At 38.5% G+C, this 20,690-nt stretch overlaps 1 protein-coding gene across 2 annotated transcripts in view; it reads right to left on the bottom strand.

Annotated features, from left to right (window-relative positions):
* Positions 1 to 6,599: 6,599 nt before the first annotated feature.
* Positions 6,600 to 20,690, bottom strand: part of LOC149317484 (type 2 phosphatidylinositol 4,5-bisphosphate 4-phosphatase) — a 43,373-nt gene continuing 29,282 nt past the window's right edge. The window contains exons 3-8 of one of the 2 annotated variants that reach the window (XM_089517599.1): positions 18,870 to 18,976; positions 17,443 to 17,566; positions 12,662 to 12,714; positions 10,053 to 10,143; positions 7,982 to 8,095; positions 6,600 to 6,727 (exon numbers count right to left, since the gene is read on the bottom strand). In XM_089517599.1, coding sequence (XP_089373725.1) covers positions 6,668 to 6,727; positions 7,982 to 8,095; positions 10,053 to 10,143; positions 12,662 to 12,714; positions 17,443 to 17,566; positions 18,870 to 18,976 — 549 coding nt within the window. In that variant the 3' untranslated portion in view covers positions 6,600 to 6,667. Of the gene's footprint in view, positions 8,096 to 10,052; positions 10,144 to 12,661; positions 12,715 to 17,442; positions 17,567 to 18,869; positions 18,977 to 20,690 lie in introns of both variants that reach the window. The other variant, XM_089517600.1, reaches the window with a different exon arrangement.

A 20,690-nucleotide genomic window follows, 5' to 3' on the forward strand; every position in this document is an offset into this window, starting at 1 on the left:
TTTCCAGGACCCGTCCTCCATTTCGGCTTCTTCTTTCGTAGGAAGCGTCCCCAGAAGTCCCTCTTTTTAGAGGAGGACTGGTTTATAGTTTATATGAGTGCTTTTAGCTTTGTTCATGACTTCCATTTTTTCCCCCGGAATGCCCTCCATTTTGTAGTGCCTTGTCCTCCTTTGTTGTTACACCCTACATGTCCTACATTTCCCCCTCAAAAGATGTCCTGCGTTTTGTGGTGCCTCGTCCTCCTTTGCGATTAAGACACTGGTCGCCCAGATCTCCCATCTCATGGGACCCAGTTTCCTGCTATGGGGCTCCCCCCTTCATGGCCATTTAGGGTCTGGTGGGGAATGGGCTGGCTGACCAGATGTCCTAACCGCAAAGGAGGCCAATGCGCTGCAAAATGGAGGACAGGTTGACTGTCCCTTCTCTGGACATCCAAAATATTAAAGAAACAAAAAACCCAAACCTTTTTTCATGAGTGGCTGAAATAGCGACCCCTTTGGTTTCTTCAAATATACTGTATAAGATTACCTTCAGGCCACGTGTATAAGACGTATATGAAACATAAATGAATTTTGGGTTTAGCCTCGGCCCCCTCTCCAAGATACTACCTCATTATGTAGATATATGCAAATACCTGTACGCTTGGCCCTCCGTATCCACGGATTCAGCCATCCACCGTCTGAAAATATTCCAAAAAGATATAAATTCCAAAAAGCAAACCTTGGTTTTGCTGTTTTATATAAGGGATACCATTTCATTGTGCCATTATGTTTAATGGGACTTGAGCATCCACTGATTTTGGGATCCACGAGTGGCTCTTGAACCAAACCCCAGCGGAAACCAAGGGCCTACTCTATTCCAAAAATCTAAAACACCTTGTAACAAGCAAGAAATATGCTTGATGAACAAGAAATACGCTTGATGAACCTGTTTGTCATTTTATAAAGAGGCTTGACAAAAGGAATGGGTGAAAATAGGAATGTTTAAAGATGTCTCAGATCCTAAGAAATACACTTATAGTGTTGCCCTAAGCTAATCTAGCTCATTCGAGGACTAAAAGCAACCACAAACTATAGACAGACCTTGGGCAAGTCACACACTTGGCTTCAGAGGAAGGCAAAGGCAAAATCCCTCTGAACAACTTCGGCCAAGAAAACCCCTTGCTACATTTGCCTTAGGGTAGCCGCGAAACAACATGAAGGCGCACAACGATTATGCTGCACCATTTTGTACAGTACAGCTAACCCTCCTTATCCACAGGTTTTTTTATTCACAGATTTAAGCATCCATGGTTTGAAAACATTTTAAAATATATATAAATTGCAAAGCAGCAAACATTCATTTTGTATAATGAACATCAATTTACTCTGCCATTATATTTAATGGGACTTGAGCATCCACAGATTTTGGTATCCATGGGGGATCCTGGAACCAAAAACCAGTGGATACCAAGGATACAAAGGTGGTTTAAAAATATTTATTCAACACAATGCAGTATAGCTTGAACTGGGAGAGACTGGGATTGTACTCTAGCCGGTCCCACTGTTTGCCCGCTTACAAGAGGCAAAGTTAACAGCAGCTGCCTCCAGAATCCCTTCCTGAGGAAAAAAGGGTGAAAAGCACACCTCAACACCAGCAACACTCAGAATCTCATAAAGCATAGAACTAACTATAGGTTTGGCCACCAAAATGGAAACAACAAAAGGGAGACTGATGTGTGTGAGAGAAAAAACATCCTTGGATGCATTTTATAAGAAACTTTCAAATGTCTTTAAAAAGCAATTTTATTTTAACTTTTTTTCCTGGTCTACTTATTCTAGTCTATCTGTGCACAGTGTTAGTTTGCTGAAACATATTGAAGTACAGTGCTACCTCGGGTTACGAAATTAATTCGTTCCGCGGCGCCGTTCGTAACCCGATACATTTCGCAACCCGAAAAGGCTTTCCGTTAGCGCTGGAAAGCCGCTAGCCGCGCTTCGCATTTGAATTTCGCGCCGAAATGAATTTCGTAACCCGAAAAATCTTTCGTTACCCGGAACAGTTTTTTCAAATCTAACTTTTTCGTACCCCGGAAATTTCGTAACGCGATCAATTCGTATCCCGGGGTACCACTGTACTCCTCTCTCTCTCTCTTTCTTTTTTTTTTGGTGCAGGAAAATATCCCTGTTCTTTCCATGTTACTTCTGTCTCATGTACCGGATTTTATGTTAAAGTAGTAACACCCAGGAACACATCTACTTTGTTAACTGAGTTATATGTGTATTTTTGGGGAGAAATTATGGCATGTACCAAGGAATTTCGGGGGGGGGGGGAATCAGCATGTGTTTTATAGACTACAGCAAAACATTTGACTGCACAGACCACAAAAAGTTATGCATGGCTCTTCAGGTAGGGTTGCCATAACCTGGTGGCGGGCGTGAATTTCCCCTTTTTGGGCCGTTCTGCACAGTCACGCCACGGTTTGGCGTTTGCCCCAGGTCTGCCCCCGCCCTGGGCTTTGTTACCGTGCCTTGGCTGCTGTTGCCTTGGCCGCTCTTTGTTACTGTGCCTTGGCTGCCTAGGGCTGTCGGAGGCTGGAGCTCCTCCTATTGGCTGGCAGGCTGGCCAATAGCGGAACAGTCCTTTCCCTGCTTCAGGAGTCTGTGACTGCTGGGAGGGGGCGGGGCTGTTCCAGCTCTCTGACCCCATTGGCCACCCAACTGAAAGAGGAGGAGCTCTCCTCTGTTTACTTCCTGCAGCCACATGGGCCGGCGAGGGGCTGAGGTGGAGGGCAGCCGCTGCTGAAGCAGCAGCAGCAAAAGCAGCAACAACAAAAGCAGCAGCAGCAGAAGCAGCGACAGCGGCAGACTGAGGCAGCAGAGGAGAGGACCAAAGGGGCCGGGGGAGGGGGGGAACGTTTTCGGCTTCCCTCAGTGTGAGTCAGTTTGCAAAGGGACCTTCCATGATTATCATTATTGTTGTTGTTATGCAAAGACCTAGCTGTGTGAGTCAGTTTGCAAAGGGACCTTCCATGATTATCAATATTATTATTATTATTAGCATGCAAAGACCTAGCTGTGTGAGTCAGTTTGCAAATGCCCAAATGTGCTTCGTGTGTGTTTTGGAATGGGGGAGGGGGGGTTGGCCAGAAAGGGAATTACATTTGTCATCTGTCTAGGAATAACACCAAAACGTCCTCCATTTTGATCATGCCTAAGAAACATGCATTTATATTAACATTTTTTAAAAATCATCAATTTTTTCGCGTGTCCACCATTTTTTTTAAAATGTGTCCTACATTTGAAAATATTGTCCTACATTTGTACCGGTTTGGAGGTCCTGACTTATGGCAACCCTATCTTCAGGGCATGGAAGTGCCACCATATCTGATAGTCCTGATGAGAAATCTGTACTTAGGACAAGAGGGTACTGTTAGAATAGAACAGAATGGTTCCCCCTCAGCAAAGGATTCAGGCGCAACTGCATCCTATCACACTGCCTGTTCAATTTGTATGTAGAAAACTTCATATGAAGAGAAAGCTTAGATTCAGAAAAAGGAGGACTAAAGATATCAACTCATGCAGATGACACCATACAACTAGTGGAAAACATCGACTTGGAACAATTACAGTTGGCCCTTCCCTTATGCAGGGGATCCATTCCGGACCCTGCCACATAAGGGAAATACAGTGGATCCTTGTTATACATTGGGATTTGGTTCCAAGATCCCCCGTGTATAACAAAACGCGTGGATGTTCAAGTCCCATTAAATATAATGACGTAGTAAAATGGTGTCCCTTATAAAAAATGGAAAATCAAGGTTTGATATTTGAAATTTATACTTTTTAAAAACATTTTCAAACCGTGGATGCTTGAATCCGTGTATAAAAAAATCAGTGTATAAGAAGGGCCGACCGTACTGGTAAACTCAAGCCCCATTAGAAACAATGGGGCTCATTCCTGCGGTGCACACCCAGCATACCCCATTGTTTCTTTCGGGGTGTGGGAGAAGCCTTTCCAGTGCGGCTTCCAGCATATGCTGGAAGCTGCGTATAGCACGCCCACATATGACAAGGGTGCACTGTACTTAAGGAAGGTCAAAGACGAAAGTACAAAGTCAGGCTTAATGTATATAAAGAAAAAAATGACTATGGAGGAACTATACCGATTCATCCTAGACAATGAGGAAATTGAAATAGTTAGTGTTCCCCTACCTTGTATCAGACATTGATCAGAATGGAGATTGCAGTCAGGAAATCAGAAGAAGACTAGAAATGGGAAAGGCAGCTATGAAGAAACTAGAAAGATCATAAAGAACAAAGACATGCAACTGAAAACCCATTATCGTGTATGGATGCAAGAGCTGGACAGTGAAGAAGGCAGATAAGAGGAAAATACCCCTGGAAGCCAAAATGATGAAATTGAGGCTGTCGTACTTTGGCTCCATCATGAAAAGGCGTGATTCATTGGAAAAGACAATAATGCTAGGAAAGGTAGAAAGCAGTAGAAAGAGAGGAAGACCACACACAGTTGGATAGACTCAATCAGGTCATGGGCATGAAATTACAGGAACTGAGTAATGCCGTGGAGGACAGGGAGTCTTGGATACCTCTCATACATAGGTTCACCAGGGATCAGGGATGACTCAAGGGCATTTAAAAACAACAATAAACCGATATGGTTGTAGGCTAGGAAGCAATGCAGAAATATTTTGTTATTGTTGTTGTGTGCCTTCAAGCCATTTTTGGCTTATGGTGACTTATCACATGGTTATTTTGCAAAATTTGTTCCAAAAGAATTTTCCTTTGCCTTCCTCTGAGGCTGAGGAACACTGGTTAACTCCATCTAGTTAGAAGTCAATTCCACTTCTAAGTTTGAATGTTTAAAATTTTTATAAAATGAGACTTGCCTAAGGTCACCCAGTAGGTTTCTGTGCCTGAGCAGGGATTTGAACTGTTCTCCAATATCGAAGTACAACACTTAAACCACTACATACTGTAAGTAAATATATCATGCCAATATAGCTTGCCAGTAAGATATTTAATTACAACTGCAGTACTGTACTCATATAGACTAATTAACACTAGTGAACATACTTAAAATTTCATTTTCTGTCCTACATTGCCATGCAGTGTGTGAGTTGTCTGCTGCCCCCCCCCCAACCATGTTACAGTAATGTCCTCCATTTCCCACTCCCCAAGTGCCAGGAGAGAAAGAGCACAGAGATGTTCCCTTTGTGCGTCTATACTAGAAAATGTTCAGACTTCAATGAAGTACTGTCTTTGGTGCTTAAGCTAATTCTTTCATTTCAAAAAAACTATTACAAGTCATCTTATTTTTTTCTTAACAGATTTTTTAAAATGCTTCCTTTCAAAAGTTACTTTATACATTGTGCATCCCTCTGAATGGATTGTCTTTCAGTACAACTGTACGTACTCACGTATAAGTCTAGACATTTTAGTCAAATATTGATCCAAAAATCCTGTGTCGATGTATCCACGGGCCACTGTACGTTATGTACTTTAACTCTTATTAAAAAAGTAACCACCCCCGATGGAAGGCAAGAGTATAATCTTTCCTGAAAGAACTGACCCCCCCCCCCCTTTCATCTATCTAGCTTTTAGGGTGAGCACAAACAGTTATGCCTGCTGAAATTTGTAAGTTCTTAGGCCTTTGGTTCATCCTTTAGATCTGTTGTTACATGCCCTTAAGTTTTATTCTTGACTTATCCACAGGTCATGTTAAAATCCGTAATTTTGGCTCCCAAACCTGCCCTTGACTTATACATGAAGTCAACTTATAGTTGAATATATACGGTAGTTTGTTCTGCAAAAAATCAATTAATAGCAAAAATGGCTTTTCCACTTTTGTCATAATTGGTGTATGAAGGTAATAATGGAAATTCAGTATTTACTGACTTTGAAAAACTATTTGTGCCCAAACAAAATGACCCTGCTAACTGTAAAAGTTTAGAATGTTATATAGGAAATTATAATGGAAATTCTGCATAAACCTAATGTGAGTTGGTCACAAACCAATGGGATGATTAATCCCTTTATTTATTATTTGGAAAACTGAAAATTTTGGATCAATAATATTAGCCCTCCCTTTTCAGTTCTGTGGGCAAAATCATTAGTCAACAGTTTCATGTATAAGGATGCCCCCAGTTGTGCAGAAATACAATTAACTTTACATATTCATATCCACAGATATTTTAAGTCCCCTGATGTCAAATTTGTTTGAATTCCTAAAGAAAAATAATCATACTTGAAGGAAAAGAAAATTTGCTTTGCTGCCATAACACTAGATAACTCCAACTAGTTAGAAGTCAATTCCACTTCTAAGTATGAATGTTTAAATTTTTAATAAAATTTGTTTTTAAAATTTAGAATAAAATTTTAGTTCTTAAAATACCGACTATGCTAATTAAGCCAAGCTGTCTGTAGCAATGAAACAAATGTTAGCGCTGTTGCCATTCATAGACCAGTACACATGTCTAGATTACCTTGATCTGGAGTCATCAGTTAATAAAAGCTTTGAGCATACCGAAGTGAAATTCAGAGATGTTCTTTGATGAGGGACTTAAAATTAGTTTTGAATAATAATCTTTATTGGTGTATTTTAAAAGGAACATGGTAATCCTGAGCTACTGCATTTGTACATTTAACATTATACAAAGACTTCCATTTACAGTTTGAAGGATATATTTATTGTGCTCCAAATCCTCATCCAAGCATCACTTTGCCCCTAAACAGGAATATAGATAATGGAAAATATTATACACAGTCCTGAAACATTCACATCTACCTTCTTGATCCCCATTGCCTAAAGACTACTATAATCTAGAGAGCTCAGGTTATTCTTTTAAAATTTAGAAAAACATTTTTTTTTGTGAAGTTTCAAAGGTGGGCAGTGAAATAACTGGTCCCCATAATCAATCTGCAAACAGACCTTGAGAAAATGTCTTTCTTATTTATATCACATCTTAGAATTGTACTGACCAGTTATACATTGCTTAATCAGAGTAACAGTTTACTCCATTTCATATCAGTGTAAAGCTATAATGTCTCCCTTTGCATTGACTGGAGAATTATTCTCCCATCATGGAAAATTGACCATGACCCAAACACACAAAGAGATAACCCATTATCACCCTATAATCTAAATTTATAAAATGAGTCAGTATCAAATGCTTCCCTTACTTAGACCCTGTAAAGGAACTCATATACATAATCAGAGATATAAGTTCCATAAATCCAATCATGGCTTTACCTGTAAAAACATTTTTTTAAAAATTAAGTCCTTGGGGGGGAAAAAGAAGAAGAAAATACCCAAGTTGAATTTCAGTAGTGGACAAATGAACTTTTGTCTTCAGCTGGACTATCAAAATATTGCATCTCTCAACCCGGAAATCTGAAAGCATACAGTGTTTACAATAATGTCTTCCAAGCAAAAGCTCCACTCTTCAAAAATGATGCACACTTGGTAATATCAGTCTGATTTTAGGTAAAATTTACATCAAGCTGTCAAACAAAAGGCTTAGCTTATTGCTTATAATTTTAAAGCAAGCCATTCTGACAGTTTCTGAAAGTGTAAATACAAATGTGAAGCAATTGTAGAAACACCTATAAACACTTCTTGCTTTTGCATACTCATCCCCAAATGGCACAGACCAAGGCGTAATACAGAAAAAGAATACTGTAGGTTGAATTCAACAGTACTTTTTAAGACAGATGTGTAATGGTGTAAACAAAGCTTTAGTATTCAAAGCTTGGGAATCTAGCAGCAAAACAAACTATTTGCATATAATGTAGTGCAATGAACATTTGTTCTTAAAGGATCCCCAGCCTCAAAATTATTTGTAACAGAATGGAAACATTAAAAGGAAAAAAAAAGAGTTTAAATTACTCATCTCATCATTAGCAGACTCTCTTAAGAAAGCTCTGTTTTTGACAAGATATCATTAGGAGTCTATGCAAAACTGTGCTCTGGATAACTGACTTTTATGGCTCCCCAGTAGCAGGCTCGAATTAGACAGACCAAGCCTAAGAGGTAAGCAACAGCCCAAGAGACGTATGTGGCATGATAGTTTCTGGCAAAATCTTGTGTACCAACCTGTTAAAACAAACAAGAGCAGAAAAACATAAATAATCAATATTTGTGACTATGTCTTTGAAGTGAAATATTAACAACTGATAAAAATTAGATGAGTATATTAAAAAGCAAAAATCTGAATTTATAGTCTTCTCTGAATGAACTCATTTCGGATAGACAATCCTGTACTAAGTTCACATCTGAGATATGTTTCTGTACAGACAATAGTTAGCCTGTACTCCATATTCAGCAAGCTGTAGTTTAACAACTTTAACAGCTAGTATTTTATGATTTTTGACAAAGAACATATTGTTTTGTGACAAGAGACAAACACAAATTCTGTTTTGAACAATGGAAGAACTTCAAAGTTGTCAACATACGCTACAGGACCATCTGAATTTACTAAAAAAAAATCATAATGAGTTGTAAAGAATTAGAGAGACAATATAGTGTAGTGATATGAGCGTTGGACAGTGGGAGACCAGAGTTCAACCCCCCCCCCCCCAGCCATGAAGACCCACTGGTGATCTTGGGCAAATCACACTCTCTCAGCTTCAGAGGAAAACAAGGACAAATCCTTGTGAACTAATCCTGCCAAGAAAATGATAGGTCTTGGGGTTAACATAAGTCAGAAATACAGGTTGAGTCTCCATTTTTTGGGGGGTGGGTGGGTTTTTGGGGCTATGTGGCCATGTTCTGGCAGAGTCAAGATGCCAGCCACAGATGCTGGCGAAACGTCAGAAAGAAACTCTGCTAGAACATGGCCACATAGCCCCAAAAACCCACAAAAAAACTATGGATGCCAGCCATGAAAGCCTTCGACTTTACATTGAGTCTCCATTATCTGAAATTTGGATTCTGGCGTTTTTCAGATTTTTGCATTCCCATAATGAGATATCTTGGAGACAGGACCCAAGTGTAAACATGATACTCATTTACATTTCGTATGCACCTTATACACATAACTTGAAAGTAATTTTATAGACAATATATTAAATAATTTTATGCTTGAAACAACATTTGCGTACATTGAACCATTGGAAAGTAATGGTGTCACTATCTTGGCCACTGGGACACTTGTCAATTCTGAAATATTTTAGTATTATGGTTACGGGAGACTCAACCTGTAACTTCAAAGAACACAAAAACAAATAAACAAGATGTCTGGGGCCCTATGTGTATGTAACATAATAGCAAATACTTCCCCGTTTAGAAAATTTATTTTCAATGAAGTAAAAGAATAAATTTAGACATTAAACTGACTTTCTGTAAACTTTGTCACAAAATTGACTTGCTCTAATCTTTTAAGTATCAGGGCCATATTGCCATGCTCTTCCCCACTTGAGGAAGTTTCCTATTGCTACTACATTTTTTTTAAAGTACACAAATTAAAGCATTCAGCTTCAAAAATTTCTAATTTTTACATAAGAGCTTTTGTGGTCAGTAAATTTTATTTGTTTCTCTTTAAATCACAGCACTGAGTTTATCTGTCAAGCATAATGGTATACTGACTTTACGCTTTTACCATTAATTTCTTTCCGAATTTACAGTTAACACAGGACCCAGGTTATTTTCAATAGCTAACCATTTATATCTATCTAGTTTTGTATTTAACTGTATAGCCCTAGGCCAGCCATTCTGTTCTGCTAAATCTCTTTATATTGCCTCAAGCTCTTACTTTTTAAAATATTTTTACTGTCTGTTACAGTATAGCATCTCTCCCCTAATTACACCTCTTAATGGTTTGTTCCAGATTTAGTCACACTTGCAGCATATGCACTGAAACTATAGGATTTACATGTAAGATATTCTTAATGTCCTAACATGTGGGTATGAGGCTTTAAACAACATTTTGATGCATGTTTGCTTATCAGTTCCTTATCTTAATGATACAAAAGCAGAAACACCCAAATTGTTGATACCCCACTAGCTGCTGAACTTCAGGGTATCCATAATGAAATTAAATTATGCTACTCACAGTTAATCCAACTCCAATGAAGATAAATATCATTCCAATAGTAATATATGCACAACACCGTCTTCGAGGGAGTGCACATCCAACAGAAGAACTGCAAGTGAATGGTAAACCAGGGCCAGAATTAAATACAGTGCTAGTTTTGACATACAATTTTGAGGAGCCATTAAATGGCATACAATATACAGGAATCAATTGAAACTTGACAGATTCTAAGATCAAGTTGGGTTTAAACCTTATATTGCTTTCTGTGAGTGCTAATGAACAGTTTTGCGCACTGTGACTATATTTAGTTACGGAAGTTGCAGTAAAATTCACAGAAACATAAACGAATAAGCTCGCCATGTGACTGACCAGAAATTCCAGGGCTCAAATTCGTTAAAATCACACACACACACACACACACACAAAACCCCACATGACTAACATGCGACTAATTTTTAAAAAACAATCTTGCTGGAAAGCTTCCAATTTGATTGGTTTAAGCAGCTTTACTACAACAAGGAATTTCCGGGTTTGTAAACTAAAAGATGACATTCCCTGGGTGCTGCTTAGACTTTCAGTACAGGTCCTAAGGCTTTTTACATCAATCCAAATGTAACTAAAATTAATTAAGCTGTTCATCATGCTAGTTGTAGATTCTACAACCATTTTGAGCTGCTTTAAACATAACTTTTGTTTTCCACATGAAGCTTACTTCTTATAGGGAAATAAGATTTTTAGATACTTTGTGTGAAGGAACAACTACCCTGTCCCCAGCATAAGCCTTTTGAGAAGGGATGGTATCTTTTGTTCCCAATTCAGAACACAGGCTAACATTGCCCTGCTAAGCTCATGTGAAAATCAGCAGAATTTTCTTTCCTAAAAGGACAATACAAAACTATTAGCATCAAAGCACTGCCATTCACACTGAGTGTTCATTTAATTTGACAGCCAGCAAGGTATAGTTGTTTGAGCACTATACTACGACTCTGGAGATCAGGGTTCGATTCCCTGCTCGGCCATGGAAACCCACTGGGTGAACTTGGGTGAGTCACAGCCCCAGAAAAACCCATGATTGCCTTAGGATCACCATAAGTCGAAAACAATTTTGAAAGCACACAACAACAAAAGTTCATTTTATTCACAACCTACATCAGGAGACCACACAGAAACTGACTAGGTGAACTCAATCACTCTTGAAATCTTACTCATTCACTTACTGGAAGCGTAATATAGAGAGGGGAACTTAAATCATGAAGGAAATGTCGTGAAGACAAATATATTATTGGTCTATATATACATTAGTACCATTGGGTTTTAGCGTAAGCTTTTAGCTGTTCAAAAAACTTAAGCTGGACCAGTGAAAGATAAGAAACTTTCCCTACATGTGCACATGCACACACCTCCACACAAATACAAAGAACAAACTTCAGTTCAGAACTGAACTAAAATTTTTGGTATTGGACATATTGTCCAATCTGAGCAAAGCCAGTCACCAGATTTGCTTGCTGCCAGGATATACACCTATATTCTCTATGGGAGAGGACAGCCAAAATTATATTGACAGCAAAAATATTTGCTGGTTCAGGTAGCACACCATGTAGTGTCAAAGACATACTGCTGTTGCTGTGTGCCTTCATTTATGACTGTAAGGCCCTATTCACAGGGTTTTCTCAGCAAGGTTTGTTCAAACCTTTGTTTGTTTGTTTTTTGCCTTGCCATCCTCAGAGGTTGAGAATATGAGTTGCCCAAGCTCACCCTGTGGGTTTCCATGGCTGAGAAGGAATTCAAACCTTGATCTCAAGTTGTCCAATGCTCAAACGACAACTCGCAAATAAACTGGCTCGCAAATAAACTGAACAATCAGCATGAATGATTTGCTTTGATTCAGATAATTTTTTATCATTCTTTTAGGAAAGAAAATTCTATGTAATTTCACTTGAATGTAGCAGGGCAATGCTGGTTCCCATTTAAATTAATTAATTAATTAAACAACAACAACAACTCCATACAAAATATTCCCAAGTGCATATTCCTACAGCTTCCTTAGAGTGACTTGGAACTTTAACTCAGACACATTCTATTATTATTATTATTATTATAGAATGGATTTTAAACGTAGGTTTATTATTACTGTTTTTCAAGAAATATTACACTATGCAGTTATATAGGGAGAATCTATTAGCATTATCAAAATGACCATCATAAAAGTATTAAATGAAATATATAATAAATGTCATAATATATATTTCAGTTTAGCCACTATGCTGAAAAAGCTGTAGCCATATTTTTCATGTCAATCAATGCATAGTTATTTGCTATTCCCTATCACTGCCAAAACCTCTCAGTATTCAGATACATATTCCTATTTAAGTATGAAATGGTAAAAACTCAAGGGTATATTGGATGTCAAGATCTATTAATTTTAACAACTGTATTTCTACATAGAGCCTCCTTTCTCAGATAATGACCATCCAAACATTTACAATCAAGCAAGAATTTTCAATAGCTCTTGACTAAAAAAAAATGAGAAATTCCAAGAGAAGGGTCAACTGACATACATTATCAAGACTGTGATAGTTAAATGACTAATATATAACATAAAATAAATTGTAATAAGTAGAACTTACATTTTTTTGCAGTGTGGGCACTTTGCCAGAGTATTGAACCTTAGTTCCATCCACTGTAATGAAAAAAAGGATAAGGGAGTGTTGAAAAAATGCCAGCATGGGGGAAAAGTTTATTTTGCTTCATGATAAATGTCACAGAGGATCACAACGTTTTTTTACTTCTCATGCTTCTCTCAGATTTTATTCCCTGTTTTCTTCCGTCATTGGGATGCCCTTTTACAAGCAAATACCCCTGTGCCCTTGGGATTTCGGTTCCAAATAATTTCCCATGACTTGCTAGCTGCAAGGTTGTATGACGCAGTTCTGTTTACAAATGTCAGCAACAGTACTTTAGTTTCGTTAATAAAGTCATTTTACCTATAATATGAAACAGCAGACATTTAGTCACTGTGACTATATTATTGGTATTTTGGGGAAGTTCCCCATGGTTGAGTAAGCATCTCCCTCTGTATTTTTTGTAACATTTTCTTGTTCAATCATTTCATCATGGTTCCTTCTTTGTTGTCTCTTAGGTGAAGATCTGTCTTTTCGAGCAAGACTTGGGAAATTGATTTTAACAAGAAAAGGGTTTTTAAGGTGTAATGTTCTTAATCTGTTATTTAATACCGTTTTAATCTTAATTTTATATCTATTTTAGCTATATGTGTTTTTTTTTCATTCTCTGGCTTTTGGTAGGTTGCCTTGAGTCCCAGCTTGGATATAAAGGCAGGATATTAATAAAGGGATGGATGGATGGATGGAAGGATGATAATTCTGTAGAAAATGAGAAGAACAGTATTGCTAAAAACTATCATTTGGAAGTTCACTTGAAAATGATTGATTTATTGACTTTCAGTGTTAGCTAGAAGAAAACTGTCAGGATCTATTAATTTCTTCTACTGTAATGGATCCCTTTCATGCACAAATAGGGGTGTTTTGCTCATAGAGGAACTGGAACTTTGAGGATCAGTTTGCTTTTAAGTATAAAGAACCTTGCTAAAGAAACATCAGAGGTTGCTTGTGTACAAAAAAAACCCCTCCTTAAACAAATAACAACATAGGAAAGGCTGCTTTTGTTAGGACTGCAATATGAGAAGAAAAGCCATTAAATACCCCCCTCTAGATTGTGCAGTGTTTATGGTCCACAACTCTATCTCATGCATACACGTTCACATCAACGCAATGCAAGCCACAAATTCAACATGACATATACCTAGGGTTTGAGGAGAGCAATTGTGATGGTGGAAGATGACAAAGGATTAAAGCAAAGAGGCTGACAGGCTAGTATGTCTGTACAGCATGTGAGCAACATGTTGAGCATTAAAGTGCAATCTCCAAAACACTTCTCTAAAATAATCCTATTGACTCAAAGCAAACACTGAAGGAATGTGGATAGTGCAATTAATACTGAACACCAGCATACCAGGCAGCCATGTTGATGTAAAACAAAAGCCTTCCTTCAAGAGTGGAGATTTATCACAAGAAAAGCCTGAATATCAAAAGATCCACAACAACAAAATTCAGCAAAGTTTGAGTTCAATTATCAATCTTGCAGTTTGCGAAAATCAAGAACATTTCTGGTTGCTTTAAATGAAAGAGAGTACAAATAAGAAAGAAATACGTAAACCAAATAATTTTCCTTAGCATTTAGGATTCAGAGCCCTATGCAGACAAGGTCCAAAGAGTTTCTTATTTCCAACTTAACTTATAGTAAGTTGTTTATTAGCTTTATTGTTCATATATCAATGCCATTCTCTTTTAGCTCTTTCATTTGGTAACTCTAGGCCGGTACAGAACAGCACAATACGCCGGCTTCCTAGCGGCATGGGGACGTGGTGTACAGACGCCACGTACCCTTCTACCGCCCCAAAGCCGGTGTCACCCTGCCCCACTGCCCACAAGAGAGGCAGCTTTTCGGTGCTCCAGCATTTAGATGCTGTACGCCACAGGAGCACTGAAAAGCTGTGACCGCAGCAAGGACAGCTTTTCTTCCGGCGCAAAAAGGAGCAGCATTTTGCTGCTTTGTTTTGGGCAGGAAAAACGCCAGATGTGGGCTGTGGCATGTGGTTGCCACAGCCCTGATCCAGCAATGAAAGGGGCAGCATGAAGCTGTCTGTTTCAGCCCTCTGTTAGTATCCTTTTCTAGTTTCTTTTTCCCATATTTTAATTAATTCAATCCTTTCAGAATAATTTAACGCTGTAATAAAATTAAGTAAAATATATCTGGATGCTGAAGGTACAATAAATAAATAAGAAAAATCTGTTACTGCATAATAACAGCCTTCTATCTGTCTCGTTTCTCAAATTGAAGACATTTATTTTCCCTGCTCCCTGCTCTAAATAGGTTAGGATGCTATTATTCACATGACTGTAAAATCATCCTGTTTCTTTTCAATGATATAAAACTGTGAAAGATACTAGTGTTGTGAAAAGACAGAGGTGTTTGTGGAATTTTGAGAGCAGGCTTGCAAATCCAGCTTCATCTTTCCCCAACAACAAACAACGTTGTACTTAGGCTTTTAGATAAGAGAACTCAGTCCTTCTGTCAAAGTGTCTGCGTGTTGCTAGTACATGAAGAATGTTGACTACCAAGGCGTTTCAGTCACTGCAAGCAACTATTAATTCTTTAATCAAACCACTTACAGAATGTAAGGCCTGTTACAGACTGCCAAAATAAAGCTGCTTCGGGTCTCTTTGGAGGTATGCTGTTTAAATGATGCACGCACACTAAGAATCCGGAAGCTGCACCAAAACTGCACTCCAGTGCTTAGGAATGGAGTGTGGCTTTGGCGCGACCTCCGGACTCTTAGGACCCATGTATCATTTAAATAGCATACCTCCAAAGAGACTAGAAGCAGCTTTATTTTGGCAGTCTGTAACAGGCCTAAGTGGGCATTCCGTACTATAATTATTACCTATATGTTATTAAAAATCAGTTCAACCAACTGTTTGGTACAAGTTTTTAAGCCAGAATGGTGTATAAGATTTGGGAAGGGGACATGATAAGCTCTTGCCCTTCAGTGAGAAAATGCAGGAAATGAGAATCTCTGGAAGTTTTTTAAAGGTACTCCACCCCAAAGTATTTTGTGATCACTTCTGCTTTGTGTTGTTTTGTTCTCTAACTATGTAGCAGGACTTTCTCGGTCATGGCACTGTGGTTATGGAACTCCTTTCCTTCAGAAATCTAGCTTTCTTCCACACTTTTGTCTTCTAGACACCAATGTGTCTAATATATCTAATTATATATCTAATTATACATATATATCTAATTTTACATACTTTGGGGAATAAACAAGTTCAGTTTGTTACTACTGCTGCTGGCTTGTGTTGCTTGTATTGCCTTCTAACATGGGTTTGTGATTTTAAGTATTTCTAATTTTAGGTAAGTGCTAATTGTGATTTGAGGTGTTTATAATTTGTGAATTTAATTATTTTTTATTTATATAGCTCATTCTTATGAGGAAGGGCAAGGTATAAATCAAATAAATAAATAATAGTTCCTTATGTTAAAAAAATAGTAAATGGATCACAGGCAAAATTGAGAAGTTTATCACACCAATGAGATCCCGTGGGCAAACGGGATTTAAACACGATTTGATGTGAAGGAAACCAAGAAATGACCAAAGTTTTTCACACAACATTGCAGTTAACGTGAAATAACGCGAAGTTAATCTGCCGTTAAAGTGGAGGAAACCAGCAGCTTATCAAATTCTTTTGGGTTCCGAATTTGAAAATCTGCTGGTTTCTTCCACTCGTTATTGCACTTTGGTGCCATTTCGGTGTGAAAAACTAACCAAATTTACAAGTCTACTTCAAATTCGAATGTAGTTTAACTCCCGTTTAACTCCCGTTTGCCCACAGCAACTCACTACTGTGAGAAACTTCTAAGTGTTACTTAACTGGAAATAATACCACTCACTTCCTTTCCATCCCCATTTTGAGCACTGGTATAAATGATGCCCTCAAAATTCTTGCCTGAAAAATTTCCCACAAAAATCAGCATCAACCAACATGAGAACAACCAACATCATCAGAAAACATGGCACAATTAAGAAAACTTTCTCTTAGTTATCCTAAAAATCAAGGAAACTGGTTCTCAATCTACACTAATATTAGCCTTCGACTTCACATTATCCTAGTATTGTCTGCTTTGATTGGGAGTTCCTGCATGGCACGGGGTTGGACTGGATGGCCCTTGTGGTCTCTTCCAACTCAATGATTCTATGAAAACACACTGCAGAAATAATCCAGTTTGAGACCACTTTAATTGGCCTGGTGCAGTGCTAGGGAATCCTGAGAATTATAGTTCATTGTCACACCACAGCTTTCTGACAAAGAAGGCTAAATGTCTCACAAAACTACAATTCCTAGAATTACTTAGCATTGATCCAGAGCAGTTAAAGCAATCTCAAACTGGATTATTTCTGCAGTGTGTTTTGAACCACTTACTGACAGCTGCTGAGGTAGAGGTCTTTTACTACCTCATTCTTTTAACTCAAGATGTCAGGGCTTGAACCTGGAGAACATCTGCATATAACGCAAATAGCTGCCAGTGAGAAATCTCCTTGTGGTCTCAGTTTACAGCAACAAACATATTCTTAGGTGAAAAACACAGTTGTGTGTAATGAACAACTGGGTACATTAAAGTGAACTCTAAACCATAAAAAAAAATCTCAAATGCATTGAACTTCCCTAGGAAGTGTTTTGAAGCTAATGTATAGAAGAAATCTTTTTCTTGAGAATTCCTCTTATATAAGGCAGAATTCAGGGGGGGAAATGTGGTCTATATTGATTGCACTTACTAGGAATGTGTTTCCACAGTGTCCACACACCACTCTAGTGCCTTCTGGCTGAACAGGTATTGCAGGCTGTGCTGGTTGTTCCTCCGGAATCAGCATAACCGGGCCAAGATTAATGATGCGTCTACTGTAGACAGATAAGTGAACATGTCATACCATTCAACATAGCACAGAAAAAGGGTGCTCTATAGCCAACAGTTTATTCCATTTCCCCCCACTTAAATTAAGATGGTTCCATCATCAAGACCTAAAGCAACACCCTAAAATGCAAAACAAAGAATTCTGTATAACTTAATTTCTATAAATGTGCAAAATCAATCAAGACTGGTCATTAAACATTTTGTCTCCTATGGCACTGATGGCTTTATTTTGTTTCTGCTGGATACATGTATTGAATTTTTTCTTCATTTTTATGTCTTGCATTTAAGTACAGTGTGCCTGCGTTATATGCCGGTGCGCTTTACGCGGACTTGAGCGTATGCGCTCAAGCTGCGGGGAACGCATGGGGCGCAAGGGGTGGCGTGTCCCATTCAAATGAATGGGATGTGCACCCGTGGTGCCTCGCACGCTCCCGCGCCACCACACACGAGCCCCATTCAAATGAATGGGGCTTGAGCATATGCGAAATTAGCCTTACACGGGGGGGGGGGGGGGGCGGAACGGATCCCCGCTTAAGGCAAGGGTCCACTGTATATGCAAGGCTCATTTAGGCTGCAATTCTGAACATATCAGGGAGTATTCTCTATGTAACATGATGGAAATAATTTTCCAACAAACATACAATACTATACCTATACTGTATAATAAATCAGACTATAATAACCTGGGAATAAATTCCACTGAATTCATTGGCACTTGCTTCTGGATAAACAACTACAGAATGGTACTATTATTGACTTTTTGAAAGACAGGTATTATTACTTCTTTGTTCTAAGAAGTAAGATAAATATTAGTTCTGACTACATTAGTCAAGCACATGTAAGAAATATTTATTTAAAAAAGAAAAAAATGGGTTTTGACATTTAGTTGTAATTAAGTGTGTATTCAGCAATTTCCTACTGAAGCATGAGTAAAGTGCATTACCAAATTATGACCAATTTCTTCCAAAATAAGGGCTGTCCCCCTCTTACTATGCACAAAAGACATTAACCTTACTTCCATTTTTATCATTATTATCACAGTAAATTTTGTTTTGGAAAATGCAAAATTGTTAGCAGCAGGAATAAATATTTTTATTCCTGAAGATGGTTGGTGATTTAGGCCTCCGTGGGCTAGCACACAGAGGTTTATTAGAAACATTATAAATAGGCAAACAAGCATTATTCAAGTCTTTACTTATTTATGCTATTCATATCACCATAGCCAGACAAATGTTTGCCAGAAAACAAAGACAAAAAGCCACACAAACTGTAACTTTTCTTATTGCTTACCAATTGGGCCTTGGACATCCTATTCTCCGTGATGTATCCTTACAGATAAGCAGACAATTACATGGACATCTAACATACTTTTTCCCTGAAGGAGGGTTTTTGATTGGCTACACAAAACAAGAAAAAGAAATTACATATAGTGTACCAACTGTCAAAAGAAGAAAGAGGAAGAAACTATGGTACAGTGATTCAAACACAGCAACAGAAATTTTACAGCTCTAAGCTGAGGACCACATATTTATTTCTAGCAGTTATCATTTATAGCATGTTGACATTTTAAACAATTTGATATATGCCTGCATCACCACCCCTTTGTTTTAGTGTTTCTCGTGTTCTTAAGCTCTCCTTTGTCTTCCCATCAATTTTTATTGGTTTTGGCACAATTTGTCCATAAGCACTCTCTTCTTAAGTCTACAAGCTCACTATGCCATGCCAGCTCTCCTATGCCTGCTGTGCCTTCAAGTCCGTCCATGTCGAGGAGGGGGACCAAAATGGTGAAGGGTCTGGAAACACTGGTCTACAAGGAGAGGCTTAGGGAGCTGGTATGCTTAGCTTGGAGAAGAAAAGGTTAAGAGGTGATATGATAGCCCTGTTTAAATATTTGAAGGGGTGTCATATTGAGGATGGAGCAAGCTTTTTTTTTTTTTTTTGCCGCTCCAGATAATAGGACACGGAGCAATGGATTCAAACTACAGGAAAAGAGATTCCACCTCAACATTAGGAGGAACTTCCTAACAGTAAGAGCTGTTTGACAGTGGAACATGCTCCCTCAGAAAGTGATGGGGTCTCCTTTAGAGGTTTTTAAACAGAGGCTGGATGGCCATCTGTCGAGGGTGCTTTGATTCTGTGTTCCTATGCAGCAGGAGGTTGGGCTGGATGGCCCTTGTGGTCTCTACCAACTCTATGATTCTATAAGAGCCATACCTAAGATAACTTTTGAAGCTAACCACAACAATGATTAAATGGCCTTATACAATTTTGGGGGTTTTTTTTTGTGTGTGTTTTTTAAAATAATGATTTATAAAACTGCATTTCAGGACTCCCAAAGGGTTGTACATTATTTCATTAAAAAGAACCAATAGTCATAAAATATAATTACCCAATTAAACCATAATATATAAACTGAGCAGACGAAGTTCCAATTAAAAAGCAGACTGGCATAAAAATATCTTAACCTTTTCTTTAGAAGTTCTAAGCACTGAGCCATACACACATTTTTCTGATAGAGAAAGTTCCATAGCGAGGGGTCATTACTGAAAATCACCCTGACTTCAGGTTGTATGACCACCCAGATGATGCTGGACCATTATCGCCAAAAGAAAGGGCTGACAAAGGCTGCAGCACAACAGAACCAGGAGAGACGCACAATCCCCTTAATCAACAGAAAAGGAAATCTTTTCTTTAGTATCCTGCTCACCTCAATTGCCACTTGGGAGAGGTATGGCATCCTCCACTCCTACTTCATGAGTACAACAGATAGGACAAATGGAAAGAACTCAGATTGAGAGGAAAGAAGGTTCCCTACTTGACAGAGTGGGTGAGTGCAGTATTCCAAGGTGAGTACTGTAGTGAGGGAAGGGAACATTTTGGTTATGTCTGTTGCTATCTAAATTGGTGAATGTGTTGGAATTAGAGGGGAAAATAATTTGCATATCCCTGTTGTAATCTGATGTGTTGTTGTCATGTTCTATATTTATATACAAATGCCTGCCCAAAAATTGATGTCTGTTGGAGGGGGGCCATCCTCTGTTTCCCACCAGTAGGTGCAATACACTGTGAGAGGACATGGGAGAAGGTCTTCTTTGCTTTGGCACCACAGTT

This window comes from Sceloporus occidentalis, unplaced genomic scaffold (assembly GCF_023333645.1).
Source record: "Sceloporus occidentalis isolate IW3139 unplaced genomic scaffold, rSceOcc1.0.p SCAF_3, whole genome shotgun sequence".
NCBI classification, from domain to species: domain Eukaryota; kingdom Metazoa; phylum Chordata; class Lepidosauria; order Squamata; family Phrynosomatidae; genus Sceloporus; species Sceloporus occidentalis.